Genomic DNA, 18,077 nt, shown 5'->3' with positions numbered 1-18,077 from the left:
GGGCTTTTCTCAATCCCCTCCCTGCCCAGCCTGTATTTGTGCTTGGGATTGCCCTGACCCCAGTGCACTTGGCCTTGTCAAACATCACAAAGCTCTCCCAGGCCCAACCTCTCCAGCGTGGCAAGGTGTCTCTGGGTGGCAATGCAGTGTCACCAGGGGACCCAGCAGAAGTCTTGGCGTCAGCCCTCTGGATCAGGGCATTTCCTTTCTGCAAAGGATGAGTCTTTCCAGGACTCCTCCCCATCCACTGGTACAAGAAAACAACCCCTGTCCAGGTGTGGATTGGAGGGAAGCAGCTGAGCCATGAATGGGAGAGACCAGACAAATCTCCTCTGGCTTCAGGGAGATCTCTGCTTTGTGCTGTAAGATGGCTCTTCTGCACTATCAGTGTGTTGTTGCTGCTCCTGCTATCTGGGTTTGGGTTTTTTTCTAACCTGTCTGGGGCAGCAGCTTCTTTCCCTCCAGGAATTTTTAGGGAGGATGTTTCCCAAGGCCGGGTGGGGGTGGCTGGTCTCTGCTGGCCTGGCTCCTATCAGGAGTAAAGGTATGGCCCCACAGCAGAGCCCAGCTCAGCCAGCTGCATCACGGCTTTCTCAAGGTATTTTTAGCTGCACGTAAACTTCAGGAAAAGCTGTTTTGCAGCCGAGCACAGTGTGGCCTTTGTTCCAGCTCCTGGGAATGGGGAGGGACCGGCTCAGCGTGGCTGGCACAGCCCTGTCCCCTCACAGGGAGTGTGTGAGCTGCCCAGGGGCACTGCAGCCCACCAGAGACCCCCTGAGCAGTGCTGAGCTCCTGCTGTGCCCATGCCTGGGCTGTGGGTGGTTTGGCAGAGCCTCTGCTTCTGGAGCAGCTTGGAAAAGGACTGCTCTTCCCGGGTGTTGGGTTGGCAGTGGTTCCCCCCATGGTGGGAAACCAGCTCCCCTCTGCCTGCTGCCACCAACTGTCTTTGTTGCAAAGTCAACCTGCAAGTGAAACCAGCACATTAAATGTCCTGGATGGTTCCTTGAAGCTCTCAGGGCTGCAGAGACAGGGGCAATGAGTGGCTTCCCATGGACTTTGTGTTCCACTTGCTGCTTGGGTGCTGGAGCTGCACAGCAGTGGGACAGCTCTGGGTGCTCTGCATGGTGCTGCACCTCCCCTGCTGTGACCTGGGGATCTGCTCAAGGCCCTGTGTGGGACTGACACTGCAGGTGTCCCTCACAGGGAGCTGAGGTGGCTTTTGCTGCTGTTCTCCATGTGAGAAGTACCTGGGTGTTGGCTCATGGTCGCTCTGTGCCCTACCCATGCCCACAGGGGTGGTTGGGACAAGGGGAATGGTGGATTTTCCCTGTTATCTCGAGATTAGTCAGCATTTGGAAGTGGAAGTTCAGCCTTTAGGAGCAAAGTTGCCAACCAGTTAAAAAGAAGTTGCCACCTCCCTTCCTGCTGTAAGAGGGCTTGGCTTGAGATTTGCCAACGTTCCACCAGACACAGGGCAGAAGACTGAAGCTGGCTTTGGAATTCCAGGCAAGTTGTAAATGAACCTCTACTGTGTCTGTGCTGGAGGATCTTCTGCCAGGAGAGGCAAGCAGAAGCCCAGTTTTTTCTTGCTATTTGGGAGTCCCAGGTGTTTTAGGGGACCAAAGTTTGGGATCCCAGGGGGTCTGGGGACTCTTTTCACCCCCAGTTTGGAGGCCCTAGGGGTGTTTTTGAGGAACATTTTCACCCCAATTTGGGGGTTGCATGTGTTGGAGGTCACTTTTCACCCCCAGTTTGGTGGTACCAGGAGTTTCTGGGGACCCTTTTCATCTCAAATTTGCAGGTTCCAGGGGTGTTCAGGAACCCTTCTCATCCCCAATTTGGGAATCCCAGGAGTTTTTTGGAACCCATTTCACCCCCAGTTTGGCTGTCCTGGCTGTTCAGGGATTCTTTTCAACCCCAATGTCGGATCCCAGGAGTATTTGGGGACCCTTTTCACCCCAATTTAGGGATCCCGAGGGGAAGAGCAGATGGATGTCACGTTACTGCTGAATATCTGCCTCTCCTCCTGCTGCAGGGGGAGGCAGGCAGGCCCCAAGCTCACCTGCAGTCTCTGCTGCCCTGTGGCCCTGCCAGACACTCTGGATCATGCCCAAGCCTTCATGAGAGTCTCCCATCTTGTTTGGGGTTATCTGTTTTTCTTCACCTTACTTTTATTGACCTTTGTCTCTGAAATAGCTCTGGCACTGAACTCCAACAGCCCTTCTGCTTTCCACGCTTCTTGGAATGGCCACTCCAGGATGTTGAGGGTGCCTAAAGATGCTTCTCCCTCTTTGGGGGAAGAAGAGAGTGGGCTGGGAGGAGCAGGTCTGAAAGCAAGAGCTGCTGCTAATTGCCTGCAGCATCTCTGTGCTCAGTGGAGTGGAGAATGGAGCTGGCTGTGCTTCCCTGGCCCCCTGCTCGGGGCAGGGCTGGGCTTGGGGCTCTGTGTCCATGAGCTGAACGTTTCTGTGATGCCCCTGCTCCACGTGAGCTGCAGCAGGGCACGGCTTCAGTCTGGGGAGGCTGCTCTGGGAGCTCCTCACTGGCTGCAAAGAGCAGGAAGGGCCTTTTCCAGCCCTCGTGGGCAGCTCGTTGCAGGCAGGAGCTGTGGGAGAGCTTTGGAGGCTGCTCCGTGGGGTCACAGCCATTCCCCAGAGACACCAACAGGTCTCTGGGTGCTTGGGCTTGGTCTGGACTATCAGGGTTGTTTAGGCTGAGCTGTGGGCAGTTCTTATCTGGTGACTTACTCAGAGTTTGGTCTCCCTGTGTGGAAACTGCGTCAGTGTCTCCAAGTCACACGGTGGCTCCAACAGCCAAACCTCCTCCTCTGTGAGTGATGCTGGCCCTGTGTGTTCCCAGGAGAGCTGCTCAGGGATGCTATGTGAGCAACCTGCAGCACCCCTGGCCTCTGCAGGGAGTTAGAAACTGTGAAGTGCTCAAATGTTCACTTCCAGCCCAGCTTTCTGATGGTGAACCTGAGCTGGGCGGGAGTTTGATCGAAATGAGTTGTTGGATGGTGCTGCCTGTAATGTCAAAGGGGAATTTGCACTTGGTGGAGTCTGTGAGCTCATCCTAAGGGTCCTGGAAAGGCTGTAAGATTTCATGCTCTCAGCAGGAGACTTGAAATCACTGCCTGCACCTTCGTGTGGGGCTCTGCAGGTCAGACAGCTGGGAATTCTTCAGGTCTTGGTGGAAACTCGGTGATCACTGCCCTTTGGAATTCCCACCTCCCTTCCTTCTGCAATGCAGGAGCAGGACTTGCTCCCTCTGCCTTTCAGGTGGAGAGCCCCGTTACTGCAAAGCTGCACAGGAGAGTCAGTGCATTCCAATTATTGATTCACTTTCCAAAAATAAGGATAATGGATGTAAGATCAATGTTGAATGATGCCCATTAAAAAGCAGAAACCCTCTGAGCAGCAAACAATCCCTGGGTTAGTGGAGTTATTCATATCAGCCAGACTTTATCCTGGAACCAACAAGCAAAGGCACCTGCTGCATCTCACCTGGCACCTTTACCTGAGCCAGGCTTGCCAGGAGGGAAAGGAGAGGCTGTCCCACACCTACCTCCCTCCGTGCCTGCCCAGCTCTCGATCCTCAGGCCTGGCAGAGCCCGGCTTTGTGCCTCCACCTGGTGACGGCAGCGAGTGCTGCACTTTAGCCTACATAGTTCTGGTTTGTCTGGGGGACGGGAGGGGAATCGGCAGGGAGGTGATGGGAATGAGCGAACCTCGCTCCTCTCTGTGAGGACAAAGTGTATAAATCTCTGATTCTCTCCCGACCTGCCTTTGGAGTGACGAGGTGTGTGCTGGGTTATTTATCTCAGCGCTGTGGGTGGGACAGGCACTCACCAGGGTGCCCTCAGGTCCCAGTGGGGTGGCTCAGTGAGCAGAGAACCAGAGGTCCAGCTTTCCATAACATGAACGATGCACAGGTCAAGCCTCCTGCCTGGAGTGCAGTGTCAGTGGGGAGGATTTACCCTTCTCTTCCCCACCTCCCCCTTCCCTGTAATCCACTTAATCCCCTGACAACAGGACTCTCTTGCTGTCAGCTCCGGGAGCCAGCATTGCTAACAGGCAAGCTGTCTCCTCATCTTGCATCAACAAAGGAACCAGCCAAATCTGGGGGTTTGGAACCTCCAGCAACAATCCTACAAAGCAGAACAAATGTCTCCATTAAGCAGACATCCAGGTCTCCTCTCAGCACTGCTGCTTAAAAACAAAACCTCTTGTTTGTACATGGATTTAACAAATGTGGATAAACCTTAGTGCTTTTCTTACTGGAGGCAACTTTGGGAGCTGATTGATGTTACTGGATTGCACTGTGGGTCCAGTTCAGCCTTCACCCTGGCCTGGGAGGGAATCTGGGATCTGAATGGCAGTGCTGGAAGGTGGATGGGGCTGGGGGGTTGGAATCTGTAGCTGTTGTTTTAGCTGTGCACTGGCTCTTGGCTCTGCTCTGTGCCCTGGAGGCCTCTGTTGCAGAACAATTGTTGAAGAAAACAAGTGCTGAGGTTTTAATGTTGTAGAAATATCTTCCTCGGCTCCTGTGCTCTAAGCAGCCAGGCTGAGGGATTGCAGGGCCCTTTGTGGGACCAGGGGTGGATGGACCTCTGGTTCCAGCTCCTGAATCCTGTGCAGTCTGTGAGGGGCTTGGTGCCCACCAGACCCCCATACCAGCCTCAGACAGTGCCTGTGCTTTCTCACCTTTCCCCTGACTGCCTGTGAGGGGGAAGGCTTGGGGAAAAATAAACACACAGCAGCCCTGCTCTGTGCCCTGTGTTGGTAGTCTGGGGATAACCACTTGCCATGGCACTGGGATCCTTGAAACCCTGCCCCAAAAGACATTATTTAGAGGTTATCTTACCATAAACATCTGTCCCAAGGAGAGGTGGGTGGCAGCCACAGGTTCTGCTGTTTTCTCAAGTGCTGCCCATTGGATCTGGAGTTGTCCAGTGGCTGTAGGCAGCTGCTGCCCAGGTTGTGTGTGTGATTCCTTGGGTGGTGGCCTCTCTCTCCAGAAGATTGTGCTCTCCAGAAGGTCACACATTACAAGGCCTGTCAGCCTGTCCCACTTACCTTTCACTCTTTTTTCTACAGGGGTCCTGACACCTGGAGAGCACAACTTTCCCTTCCAGTTCCTGCTGCCAGGTAAGATACACAAAAGTGGCTGAAGGCCCTTCCCTTTAAGCCTTGGCTTTTGCAGCCTCTCGAGATGTGCTGAGAAGGACTTGGGTGACAGAGGCAGGGTGACAGCTGGGCCTAGGAACATGAGAGGAGTGTAGGGTCAGGCTCAGAGAGCTCAGACAGGTGGGAGCCTCTCCAGTGGGGCAAAGCCAGGTGAGAGCTGTGGCTGGTGCCTCTCTGAGTGTGACCCTGAGAGCTCTGGGTGTGCACAGGGGTCCTGCACACAGTGTGCTCAGAGAGAGGATCCCTGCTCCTGTACCTGGGGTTGCAGAGGATCCCTTCTGTAAAGGAGGTTGCAACAAGGTCTGAGTGACCTAGGTGTTCAACCCCAGGTCTTGTTTTGGGAAACCTTGCAGAACTCCTCAGGCAAAGAGGAAAGCTGTTAAAAAGAGGAAAACTGTTTAAAAGGCACTATACTTCCAGTTCAGAAACTGGCCTCACTCAGCCTTGAGTGCTTCCTTCCCCTTAAAGGTGGGTGGTCACAACCTTCTGATCCTTTTCTTTCTCCATTCCAGCCTCTGCTCCTACATCATTTGAAGGCCCTTTTGGCAAGGTCCTGCATCAGGTGAAAGCTGTGATAGACACACCTCGCTTCTCCAAGGACTACAAATGCAACAAAATCTTCTACGTTCTGTGCCCTCTCAACTTGAACGACATCCCTGACATCGAGGTAGGAACGAGGAGGGGCACGACTGGGAAGTGCCAGCACTTCAGCACTTGTCCTTGTCCTGCTGTCTGAGGAGTCACTGTGTGGTTGGACAACTCTCTGACTATGCAAGAGCAGGACAAGGTCTCCTGATCTGACCTGCTTTGCCACCAGCCCCTGCTCCAAATGATTTTTGACTCTTCTGTGTGTTGCTTTGAAAGACTTAGGTGAATTTTCAGCATGCAGAGAGACATGTTGGCCAATAGCTTCAGGTGCTTGGAGAGATCTGGGTCTGGAGAACTTGTTTTGGATGGAAGAGCAACTAATAGGACCAGGGAAGTGGGGGTCTGGAGCAGTGGGACCTGTTGTGTGTGGCAGTGCCAGGTTGCTGGTTCTTTGCGTCCTCTCAGACCAGATATTTCCGCTTGCTTGTTTCAAATCTCTGAGTGTTTGTGACTCTCTTGAGCCAACATCTCTGTCTCTGCTGTCCTGCAGCAGCCCAACACCATGTCCATCACCAAGAAGTTCAACTACAAGCTTGTGAAAAGTGGCAACATCATCCTGACGGCCACGTCGGACCTGAGGGGGTACATCGTGGGACAGGCGATCCAGCTCCGCACGGACATCGAGAACAAATCCGGCCGGGACACCGGCGCTGTGGTTGCCAGTCTGCTCCAGGTGAGCATCCCAAAGGGTGACTCTGCAGCTTGTGCTGGTGTTCCACTCCCCTGTAAACCTGGGGCAGCTCTCCCCTGTGTGAATCTCTGCTGCCTGTTGCTGAGAGGTGGCAGCGAGGAGGCCAAACCTGACTAACTCGGTTTCTCTCTACCTTCCTGGGGAAAGAGGAGGTAGAACTTGTCTTGCTTACACCTACTCAGTCTATCATGTAACTATGGGTATTCCTGCCCTGTAACATGCCTGTTAGATCTGTGCTTGTGCTTATTTGACAAAGCAGTTAGGTGGTTTTGTGTCCTGTGCTTATTTGACAAAGCAGTTAGGTGGTTTTGAGTCCTGTGCTTATTTGACCAAGGAGCTGGGTGGTTTTGTGTCCTGACTTACATTTGTGGAAGACAGAAGACCATCTACAGCCTCTCTGCTACCTGTATGTTCCCCTGTCTGTACAGAAAGTGGCCTACAAATCCAGGCGCTGGATTTATGACCTGAGGACCATCGCGGAGGTGGAAGGCTCAGGAGTGAAAGCCTGGAAACACGCGGAATGGAAGGAGCAGATCCTGGTTCCAGCACTGCCCCAGTCCATCCTGCAGGGCTGCAGCCTCATACACATCGACTACTACATCCAAGTGAGTTCAGCAGTGCTCCTGGGGAGCGTCCCTGGGCTGTGGCTCTGTGCTCCCTCCTGGGCTGAGCTCAGTCTCTGAGCTCTGTAGCTGTGGGGTGTGGGTGGTCCTGACATCAGGTGAACCTTCCCACTGCAAAGTGTAATGAGGATGCCACTGTTTTTTCCTTCTCTTCCAGGTTTCCCTCAAGTCCCCAGAGGTTTCTGTCACTCTCCCCATTTACATTGGTAACATTGCTGTGAACAGGGTCCCGCTGAGTCCCTCCCGCTCCATCCAGCACATCCCATCTGCAGTGGTTCCCAGTGCCCCCCCAGAGGAAGAGGAGGCTGCCAGTGGATATCACCCCATGGACAATGTCTCCATCCCCACCAAAAGCCATTCCCAGCAGCAGCCCTTCAGCTACGCCCCAGGACTGAGCTTCCAGGAGATCCGGGCGGACTCGGAGCAGACGGGCTCCCCAAACCACCCCACGCTCTGCCTGTCCACGGGAGCCACTGTCCCCTACTACGCTGAGGGGAACGTGGTGCCCGTGCCCACGGCCAGCTCCCTCATCCTGCCTCCTGAGTACAGCACGTGGGGATACCCCTATGGTGAGCAACACTCCTGGGCTCTGACAGGGCTGGCAGTGGGGGGTACAGGGCTCCTACCACTCATCCCTTTGCTCGATGTGACCTGGGTGGGAATCTGGGAATGCCAGTCTGCCGGAGGCTGGTGTCAGAGGGGGTCATGAGATCCCTCTGCCTGCTTTAGCCTCTGGAGGATTCCCCTTTTCCAGCTGTAAAAGCTGGCTGTCCTTCCCATGTCTGCACCCCTGCCTGCCCTGGGCTCGCCCTGAGAGGATCTCCCTGTTCTTGAATGAGCTTTCAGCCTCCCACTGATGGAAAAACTCCCTTGGCTTGTGGTGAGGCTGGTGGGAGCAGAGCCAGGAAAGTGATGTCACTGAGATCTTCTGCCTGCCTTGGAGTGGGCCTGCAGCTGCTCTGAGCACACGGGCTGTGGGGGCGGGAGCTGACAGACCATCCAGGGCGGGAAAGCTTGGGGAAATCCTGGCGTGCTGGAGTCCTGGAGCCATGCTGGGGTGGCAGGGGCCAGCAGTGTCTGTCAGCACCCAGATCAACCCATCTGCTATCACTGGGGTAACGGGACACTCTGAGTGTCACTTCAGCCCTGGGTTGGGGCACATGGAGCACAGGTCACCTGGAGTGAGGGAGAAGCTTGTGAAAGAAGGGGAGGGATGGAACAGGACTGGGAGGTGGTGTCTTCAACCCCTGTATGTATCAGGGCAGGGATGGGACTGGCGGGCTCAAATCCTGTGTGTGCACCCACAGACCCTGCGTGTCTCAGGCTGTGGGGTCCTGGCAGGCAGTGCTTGTGTGTGGCAGTGGTTTGCTTCACTCTGCACTGGGTTACACAGACTGGGGCGAAGAGAACCTCCCAAACACTCGCCATAACTGCTCTCATTCTTCCTTTCCCCACAGAGGCACCTCCATCCTATGAGCAGAGCTGCAGCATTGCCAACTCCAGCATCAGCAATGGCAACTAGCCCTCCCCTGCTCCGAGCCCTGCTGGTGCTGCCCACCCTGGTGCCACGGGGCACCTGCCTGTGGCAAAGTCTGGTACAGCACAAGGCGTCTTCTTGTCTCTCTGGCTGCTTGGGGGGGGGAACTGGCACATCCCAGCCTGGGCTTTTTAAGGGAGAGGGTGAAAAAACCAAAAAAAGGGCAGCCAGAGCAGCCTGCATGGGTGTAGGAGAGGTCTGGGAAGCTGACCCGTGTCCTGCTGCTGCACCAGGTGCTGGAGAGCTGGCTGTGCCCCTGGGGTGCCCTGGGCAGCAGCCTGTTCCAGTACTGTAGTCAACACTAACTGCTTTACTATCAAAGCACCCGCGATGCCTTATCTGAAATGCTCCTGACTTGGCACATCTCCACTGCAGGGGGAGGCTGGGCTGGGTGGACTTTCTCTTCTCTTTTAGGGGCCAGAAATGCTCTCCAGAAATGGTTTTGACAGCCCTTCCTCCTTGTCCTCATAGGTCCTTAAGGGTAGCAGGAGGTTTCTTGGAGTAAGCAGGTTTGGGAGGTCAGGGACTTTCAGAAAGCCAAAAGCACAAGCCCTCGCTGTACCCGTGTTGTGGGGTGAGTGACTGGCAGCCTTTGGCCCTGTGGCAGTGGGGAGCTCGTGGGGGCACTTGCTCATAACCCAAGAGGCCCTAGTGGGCTGTGGGGGGAGAGCCTGGTGTTCCATGGGGTGCCCACCACCCACCTTCTGCCCTTTTCCAGCATGGAAAAGTTCCTGTCAGACACAGCCCATCCTTGCTCCTGGCTCACTCCTGGGATAACAGTGCTGGTCACTCTGCATGTAGGGGAACCACATCCCGTGTGCCCTGCAAGGTGCCCTCTCCTCCCAGGCCAGAATGACACGATGATCAAGTTACAAGAGTCTGTCTGACGCTACCTCTGAGCCTGCCCAAGGGCCCCACCCGTGAAACTCTTCCCTCTGGGACCACCCTCCGTGGGGGCTCAGCCTGGGATCTCTGCAGGAGTGGTTGGCACTGCCCAGGCAGCACACGAGGGTGCTGGGCCAGGGCCTGCTCTGGTCCTGGTTTACTGCCTGTCCCCTGAGCCCCAGCAGAGCGTGAGAGTGAGGGACAGGAGCGTGTGGGGACACAGGGCTGTGCCTCGCTCGCAGCCTCCGCCGGACCCGGCAGCTCGGGGGGAGAAGCTGGTTTTTCTTTTCATTTTTATGCTTTTATTCCCCCCCCTTGTTTAGCTTGCCTAGTATTGCCTGCCCAAGCTGAGCAAACCACATAATTCAGAGCCACGGTCGCCCAGCCACGGCTGGAATTGCGTCCTCCAGACCTCTGGCACCTCAGAGCTGGTCCCCACACGGCCCAGGCTGGGCAGGCAATGTCTGACAGCCCTTTAGGAGCATTTACAGCCACTGCCTCCTCGTTTCAGCCCACCTCTGCACACCCTGCAGGCAGCTGGGGCAGGCCCTGCTTTGCACTCTTTCTTTGCAAATGCTTTTTATTTTATTTTGGGGGTTTTTTTAAGTGTTGAACTGCTTTAAGGATAGTGTAGCGAAGGTGCCATTCTGAGCAGTGCTGGCACAACATGCACCGATGCTGAGAGAGTGATTGTCATTGTCCCTGAGTATATATATATACATATATATATATATGAGATGAAGTTTTGTTTTTAATGATTGAATTCGTAAATACAAATTTTAACGCTGTATTTAATAAATTATTCTAAGAGAAGTGCTGTGCTTTTTTCATCCATTTCTGATGCTTTTCCATGTGCCTGTTCATGCCAAATCCAGGAATGCACCTTGCTGGTTTCTTACAAAATGAAATGAGTTTTTTTTGCTCTCACCAGGAAGGACAGTGACCTTTGCCAAGGCAGCCTGGGGAAAATAAATGTGATGTGTCCTGACTGCAGTGCCAGGCTTGTAGTTCCAGATGGCTGCAGGGAGTTTGGCACCATGTGGGCTTGGCTCTGGAGAGAGCAGCCACTGCACTGCTGCTTTCCCATCCCCGTGTCCCAAAGCCAGGGCTGGGCTGGCAGAGAGGAAGAGGAGGGTGGACTCTCCCTTCAGGAGGATGAAGTGGCACAGCCAAGGTCTGCCTGGAAGGGCTGGAGACCATCAGCCTAAAGAGCCATTTGGAATAAATTTACTAAAAATAGAAGAAGGCTCCTCCCCACACCCACCCTTTGGTGATCCCATGTCTGAAGCGTGTAGGTGTTGCCTAAATGTTGTCATCACAGGTAGCCTGGGGTGTGATGTGTGTCTTGGACATATGGAACCTTCTTCACTCTCTGCTCAGCTTGTGCTTCTGCCCAGTTTTTTAAGACTCGTCTTTGCCTGGTGGTCCAGCCTGCCATGAGCAGCATTCTGGATGTGCAGGGGGTCAGAGGCAGGTACAGCTCTTCCCTGGGGCTCTTCCTCTCAGTTGAACTGTCTTGCCTGGCTCAGCCTGTAGCTTTCCTTGCTGTTGCCTGTACCTAACCCTCCTTTCAGGCCTCAACCCAAATCCCTTCCACACCTCTGGAAAAATTCCTGTGAGCTGTCCATGCCTCTGGAGCTGCTGGGTTGGTCTGCAGGCTCCTGACCCAGCCAGGCTCTGGGAAAGGCAGCCAGGGCCAGGCTGCTCCTTGTTCTCCATGCCTGAAGCTGAGCTGCTGGTGATATGTGCAGCCCATGTTCCTTGGCTGGAAAATGGGAATGGTGTTTGATTACTGTGTCCAGACCCCCAGTCAGTGTCTGTGCTCCTTGTTTCACCTCTCCATTGGGAATGCACCATCTGTGGTGGAGGCTGTGGAGAGGAGAACCAGGCTGTGCCTCACCCACTCCCATCTCTGCACTGCCATCTCTGCATGCACCTCAGCTTGCTTTCCCAAATTGTATTTGCTACAAATGGCCCTGGGGCACCTCTTGCTGTCCTCATGGCAAAGCAAGGAGACTCCACAGAGTCCTCTTTGCAAAGCAAGGAGCAAGTGGGAACACTCTTCTTTCACCAGGGAGGAGTGTCCATCGCCACTGGCGGCTGTGGAGGGAGAAGGAAGGAGTTGGAACTACACCTCATCCTTTTGGATGCCAGGGCTGCTGCACAGCACAGACCCTGCAGAGAGGGCCCTCTGCCAGCCCTGGGAGGTGGCTCTGGCCAGGGTGCAGCAGGTTTATACCCCGAGTTTGCCCCAGAGCAGCCTCGGTGTTGTGCAAGTGAAGGGACACAATGGGCGAGAAGTTGTGGTTTCCATCGCCCCTGCCCAGCCTTGCCTGTCCTTGCACTGCCCAGGGGAGGGAGGCCTGGCACAGCCAGCCCTGTCCATGGTTCAGGGAGCCCTTTGGGATGGGCCAGGGCTGCAGGATGGAGGAGTTAGCCCAGCCCTTCTTGAGCCCACCTGTTTCCCCAGGGCGCTGCGGCAACAAATCCTTGGACATAAGGGGGCTTTGGCTGAGCCCAAGGGAGCAAACCCCAAGGTTTGGGTTTGGGTTTGGCCACTCACCCAATCCAGGGAGGATCAGTCTCTCTCCCCTCTACCTCACTGCCATGTCCTCTGGCTCTCTGCAGCCTCTCTGGCTTCCACCTCCTGAAGTCCTGGGGAGCTCCCTTAGGCCCTTGGTCATCCCTGTCTCCTCTTCCTGAACTCTGGCATAAAGAAGAAAAAAAGCCCATTTTTTGGAAACCAGCTCTGGGTAAAAAACTTCAGCAGTTGGGAGGAATTCATTCAAATTCCTGGCTCAGATTATTCAAGCAATTGTTTCTGGGTTTGTTTGAAATGGGGAGGGGGAGCAGTGGGGCACGGGAGAAGCCTGTGAGTTAATTATTTCCAAACTCAGCATTCAATGGAAAATACCAAAAATATCACCAGCCCTCTTCTTTTTTTCCCCCTGCTGCTTTTTTGTCCTTCATGTTTTCGTTCTTCTCCTGCTCTCCACACATTCCACCTCCATATATTGGGCTTTTCCAGTGGTGTTTGTGTCCTACCAAACCGTGCTTTGGCACCTGCTGTCCCACTGCCTGCAGGAGATGGGGAAGGGGAGACAGGGGACATGAAGGTTCTTCTTTCTCTTGGGCAGTGATTCTTTTTTAGCTTCCCGCTGAACTTTCAGGAGTTTTGTAAAAGTCAATATTTTCTGCTAGGAAGTTTTCCTGTTGAGCCAGCACAAGAGAGGAGATACAGGGTGTTCTGGGCTCCTTTTGGGTTTTATTCTATATTTTAAAGTATTTCCAACTATCTGCGACAGGAATGTCCCATCCCTCCTCCCCGGGAGAGACTGGTGGGGTAAAACCCTTCAAACTTGTGCCCTTTCTTGCACCACTACTTGTGGCTATAATTCTTTATTCCTGTGGTTCTCTTTGCAGATTTTGGGGTTTTATACAACAGTTTGTGACGGCTCTGTACAACCTAAGACTTCTGTGCAATTTATTACTGGGTTTTCCAATGTAAACTCACAGTTTTCCACGTTTACCACGGCTTCTGGGGAATATTTTTTGTCCTGGGTTTTAAACCCCCAAATGTAAAGAACTGAAAAAATGTAAATAAAGATGATCTTTTTTTTTAAGCCCATGGGTGTTTTGCTCGGGGGGGTGTGATGAGAGCTGTCTGTGTGCTGGGGCCTGGTGGAGGGCACAGAGGGTGGGAAGTGGCTCGTGGCTGTCAGTGGAGGAATCCATGCTGGAGCTGGAGCTTGAAAGTTGGTTATAGCCAAAGCTAAAACAAAGTCTAATTTGGAGGGGAAACTGCTGGGGTGGGAAGACCCTGGTGTGTTGAAGTAGCTGTTACTTGTTCCCGTGGTCAGTCACAGAGCCATGGAATACCCTCAGCTGGGAGGGACCCCCAAGGATCATCCAGTCCAACCCCTGGCCCTGCACAGACACCCCGACAATCCCACCCTGGCCCTCAGAGCATTATCCAAACCCTCCGGGAGCTCTGGCAGCCTTGGTGCTGTGCCCACTGCCCTGGGGAGCCTGATCAGTGCCCAAACACCCTCTGGGGGAAGAACCTTTTGCTGAGATCCAACCCAACCCTCCCCTGGCACAGCTTCACGGGAAGCTCCACTTCGCGGGAAGGTCCCTCTGGAGGGAGGCGGCCGGAGGAAGCGCTGGGGCGGTTGGGTTGTGCTCTTCCTGCTGGCAGGAATCCCAGGATGTGCAGCTCCGGCTCCGCTCGCCCGGCTCGGGCGGGAGAGGGCGATGTCCGCCCGGCTGGAGCTCGGAGCGGCCGCGGAGAGGCTGCGAGACGGCCCCGGCTGCCTGGGCGAGCCCTGAGCCTTGAGCTCTGTCCCGGGCCGAGCCCTGAGCTCTGTCCTGGCTCTGCCGGTCCCCTCTGGGCTCGCAGCAGCTGCTCCAGGAAAAGAGGGAACTCATGGCACAGCACATCCCGCTGGTGTTGGCGAAGCCGGTGGGTTTGAGGGGAACAAGGGCCGTGGCCGGTGGCGATGGGATGTGAGGGCTCTGTGTGTTCCTGGTTATTCCTGCTTCTCGCGGGAGCCTTTCCTGTCCCTAACGGCCCAGGGAAGTTTGTCACGGTGGCTGCAGCGTCCCCAGCTCCATCTGGGAAAGACGGAGCCCCATCAAATGCCAGAGGAGAGGAGCCCCCAGAGCCTGTCCCGGTGGGCGTCTGGCCTCACCCACCGCCCTCACCCCTGTCCGGGGTCAGCACGGGACCCCCGGGGTGCCGGGACCTGGGTGTTGGTGGTTTGTAGGAGCAGGGATGAAGGCAGGTAATTCACTACACCCCGCGTGGAGCATCCCCAGGGCGGGATGTTGGCGATGCCGAGCATCCCTAATTGGGGTTGTCGGTGATGTCCAGGGTGACACTGACCCTCGCTGGTCCGGAGGGTCTCCAGCCTCCCCATTTCGGTGGTTCTTTGTGCAAGGACCAGTCACCCCATCCCGGGAGGATCCCAGGGGAAGGACACGCACCCCACCACCCCCTCCCTCCGCGGCTCGGCTCATCCGAGAGCGGGGAGACCCCCGGGGCCGCTCCGTGTCCCCACACACCGCGAGGCACCGCGGCGGGGGCTCCGCGGGGACGCTGCCACGGCCCTGCCGGGGCTGCGCGGGGGTTCTCTGGGGTGGTTGGTTAGTTAGTTAATGAATGAATGAATTAGCTGCCGCCGCCAAACTGGGGGAGAGGCTGCTCTGAGGGGATGGGGCGGGCGGGGGGCGGGTCCCCAGGCCCGGGGACTCTTATTTTGACCGCGGCGCTGCCGGGCGGGAGCGGCCGCTGCTCCTTCCCCGCCCGGACCGGACCCGGGGCCGCTCGCTGGGTCCTGGGGGCTCCCCCGAGGCGCTGAGGGGCTTCTGGAGCACATGAGGGGCTCTCAGACAGACACGCAAATACCTCCATCGACACCCCCGGGGGGTCTGCGGGCTCCGGGGGTCCGGGTCTGGGGTGAGCGATGGGGACACTCGGCCCGTGCTGGTCCCCGCTGGGGATGCTCTGGCAGCGCGGCGGCGCTTTGCTGTCACAAATTGTCCCAAAACCCGGGTTACCGCGCTCTGTGCGGGCACCGGGGGCATCTCTACTCCTCCCTGAGCTCCGCCAGCACAACCCCCCTGGTGTCAGTCAGAGCATCGTCTGATACAGCGACGGCTCCAGGGCTGGCACAGCCGGGACAGGAGGGGCCGTGGGGTGAAGGTGTTGGATGGGAGCAGGATAACCCCAGATGTGACCCTGGCACCTGACAGAAGTTCTGGAGAACGTCTCCCCTCTGCTGCCGCCCTGACTCAGAACTTTGCAGGGTGAGCGTCTCACTATAAAGCAAAATAAGAGTATTCTGAGCTGGAAGGGACCCACAAGGACTGTCCAGTCCAACTCTTGGCCCTGCACAGACACCCCAACAATCCCACCCTGTCCCTCAGAGTGTTGTCCAAACTCTCCTGGAGCTCTGGCAGCCTTGGTGCTGTGCCCACTGCCCTGGGGAGCCTGGTCAGTGCCCAACCACCCTCTGGGGGAAGAACCTTTTACTGAGATCCAGCCTGATCCTGCCCTGTCACAGCTCCAGCCATTCCCTGGGTGCTGTCACTGCTCACAGGGAGCAGAGATCGGAGCTGCCCCTCAGGAGGAGGCTGTGACAGAAATGTCTCTCTACCCACTGAGAGGAGTGAGGTGGGGCTGCAGGAAACCAGCCTGAGGACAAGGGAGGGAGTTTGTTCCTCCAGAGAGCTGATAATGAATGTGTAAATTGATGTCAGGGCACTTAAAGACTCCTGTTTCCCTCTAAGAAACAAGGATTCCCCTGCCCAGGAGGTTGGTGCAGAGGCACCTGCCTGTCCCTGTGTCTCCCTGGGGCTGGTGTGATTTCCCTGGGTGGTTTCGGATGCAGCTGTGGGGCTGAGGAGCCCTTGGAAGTGTTTATCTCCCTGCTATTTTCTGCTTTGCTGGAGAGCTGTAAAAGGGATAATTGTTTTACAGTCACGGGTTTAGGGCCTGGGCACTGGGAGGGGCCCTGTGGGGTCTGGGAGAGTTGGAGCTCTTGTGGGTGCCTAGGGTGTGGGAAAGGGAGGGAAAGGGCTGGAAATGACCCCCCCATGGGGCAGGACCAGGGCGAGTTGCTCCTTCTGCCCCGTCCCTGTCTTAAGGTGAGACAGACACCAAAGATCTTCCATGAGCTGAGCTGAAAATAACCTAAAGTAGAAAAATAACCCCAAAAATGAGAGAAGAGACAAAAGAAGATGATTTTCAATGGTTTAACTTTTTGGCAGGAGGACGGAGGGGCTTTTTTGACTCTTTCTGAGGCCTTGCAGGGGTTTTGTGTAGGATTTTTGGCCAAGTGCTGCTGGAAGCTCGGGGAGCTCATTCTGTGCTCAGCTGGGAACGGCGGCTGCTCTTCCCCCCTGCCGTGGGGTCTCGAGAGCTCCCGGTGCCGCGCCGCGGTGCAGGGGGGCCGGTTCGGAGGGGTCCGTCCCCATCCCACCCCTGTCCCCGTGTCACCCCACCGCCCGTACGGCGGCTCCCCATGGGCGCCGCCATGACACCGTACGGACCGCGCGCCCCCGGGGGGCGCCATGCTGCCGCGCGCATGCGCCGTGCCAGGCCGAGCGTCTCCATTGAGAAGAATGAGGGGCGAGGGGCGGAGCCAAGGCGTGAGGAGCCGCGGGGGGGGCGGGGCTGCGCTCCGGGGCTCCGGCCATGGCCACAGTGGATGCCGAGGTGAGTGAGAGCGGCGCCGTCCATCTGCCCGGGCGGGGGGAAGGAAGATGGGGGAGCGTGGAGTGGTATCGCCCAGGGCCAGGCGGGTTCTGTCGGGGGCCGGGAGGGGGGCCGTGCCCCCGCCGCCCCATGGTTCAGTCCAACTCCTCTGAGGGGAAGAATGTGGGAGCTGCTGCCATTGTGTGTAGGGGGGCCCGGGACTCTGTATAAGTTACACCCCTCCACGGCGAGTCAGTGGTATGTGCCATACAGATTCCGGGGCTCGCCCCAATGGGAGCGGGTGCGTGTGGCGGAGGCGGGAGGGGGGAGCGGCGGCGCCGCCATCCATGTTCCGGGGCCGCCCCATGCGGCGGGGCGGTGCTGGCGCGGCTCCATGCAGGGTCCGGGGCCCCGCCGGGCGCGGCGGCGGCGGCGGCGGGCGGGCCGGCGCTATGAGCCATGCAGGGTCCGGGGCGGCGGCGGGCGGGAGCCATGCAGGGTCCCGGGTCCGTGGGGCGGGGGAGCTCCGAGCAGGAATCGGGACCGCTCATCCCGGGAGAGCCGGGACCGGGACCGGGACTGCTGATCCCGGGAGAACCGGGACCGGGACTGCTGATCCCGGGAGAGCCGGGACCGGGACCGGGACTGCTCCTCCCGGGAGAGCCGGGACCGGGACCGGGACTGCTCCTCCCGGGAGAGCCGGGACCGGGACTGCTCATCCCGGGAGAGCCGGGACCGGGACTGCTCCTCCCAGCTCAGTAGTCATTTGGGGTTTCCGCTGATCCGGGAGGACGCGCCCGGGCGCTCCCAGCCGGGCCAGGGCTGTCCCGCCGCACCGCGCACAGAATCATAGAGTTATGGAAGGGGTTGGAAGGGAATCATCCAGTTCCACCCCCTGCCACGGACACCTTCCACTGGGCCAGGCTGCTCCAAGCCCCGTCCAACCTGGCCTTGGACACTTACAGGGATGGGGCAGCCACAGCTGTTCCCACTGGACACGGATCCCAGTCCCCCGGAGGGATGTGAGGACACCTGGGGCTGCAACACCGGCTGCTTCGTGGCAGGCTCAGACTCCTGCCTGCGTTTGCTAGGGAATATAAACTTCTTGTGAGTCTGTGCCCTCAGGTGAACACCGGATTGCAGCTGCTGGCTGTGAGCCCTCGGGCACAGAGAGAGCGACGAGGTGGTGATACAGGTGTGCAACATACACAGCCTGTGATACAGGTGTGCTTCATGTAGACTGTGATACAGGTGTGCATTGTACAGCCTGTGATACAGGTGTGCATTGTACACAGCCTGTGATACAGGT

At 56.9% G+C, this 18,077-nt stretch overlaps 2 protein-coding genes across 2 annotated transcripts in view; both read left to right on the top strand.

The window, feature by feature from the left end:
* Positions 1–13,193, top strand: part of ARRDC1 (arrestin domain containing 1) — a 39,998-nt gene extending 26,805 nt beyond the window's left edge. The window contains exons 3-8 of the mRNA XM_027650322.1: positions 5,097–5,147; positions 5,699–5,853; positions 6,325–6,507; positions 6,954–7,130; positions 7,306–7,717; positions 8,606–13,193. Of these exons, the coding sequence (XP_027506123.1) occupies positions 5,097–5,147; positions 5,699–5,853; positions 6,325–6,507; positions 6,954–7,130; positions 7,306–7,717; positions 8,606–8,670 (1,043 nt within the window). The 3' untranslated portion in view covers positions 8,671–13,193. The remainder of the gene's footprint in view (positions 1–5,096; positions 5,148–5,698; positions 5,854–6,324; positions 6,508–6,953; positions 7,131–7,305; positions 7,718–8,605) is intronic.
* A 3,507-nt stretch (positions 13,194–16,700) lies between these two features.
* The window catches only part of EHMT1 (euchromatic histone lysine methyltransferase 1), a 127,484-nt gene continuing 126,107 nt past the window's right edge, over positions 16,701–18,077 (top strand). The window contains exon 1 of the mRNA XM_027650168.1: positions 16,701–16,789. Within this exon, the coding sequence (XP_027505969.1) occupies positions 16,769–16,789 (21 nt within the window). The 5' untranslated portion in view covers positions 16,701–16,768. The remainder of the gene's footprint in view (positions 16,790–18,077) is intronic.

Source organism: Corapipo altera, unplaced genomic scaffold (assembly GCF_003945725.1).
Source record: "Corapipo altera isolate COAL_440 unplaced genomic scaffold, ASM394572v1 268, whole genome shotgun sequence".
Lineage (NCBI taxonomy): Eukaryota > Metazoa > Chordata > Aves > Passeriformes > Pipridae > Corapipo > Corapipo altera.
The sequence above is the reverse complement of the archived record's forward strand: the minus strand, read 5'-3'. Positions and strand labels throughout refer to the sequence as shown.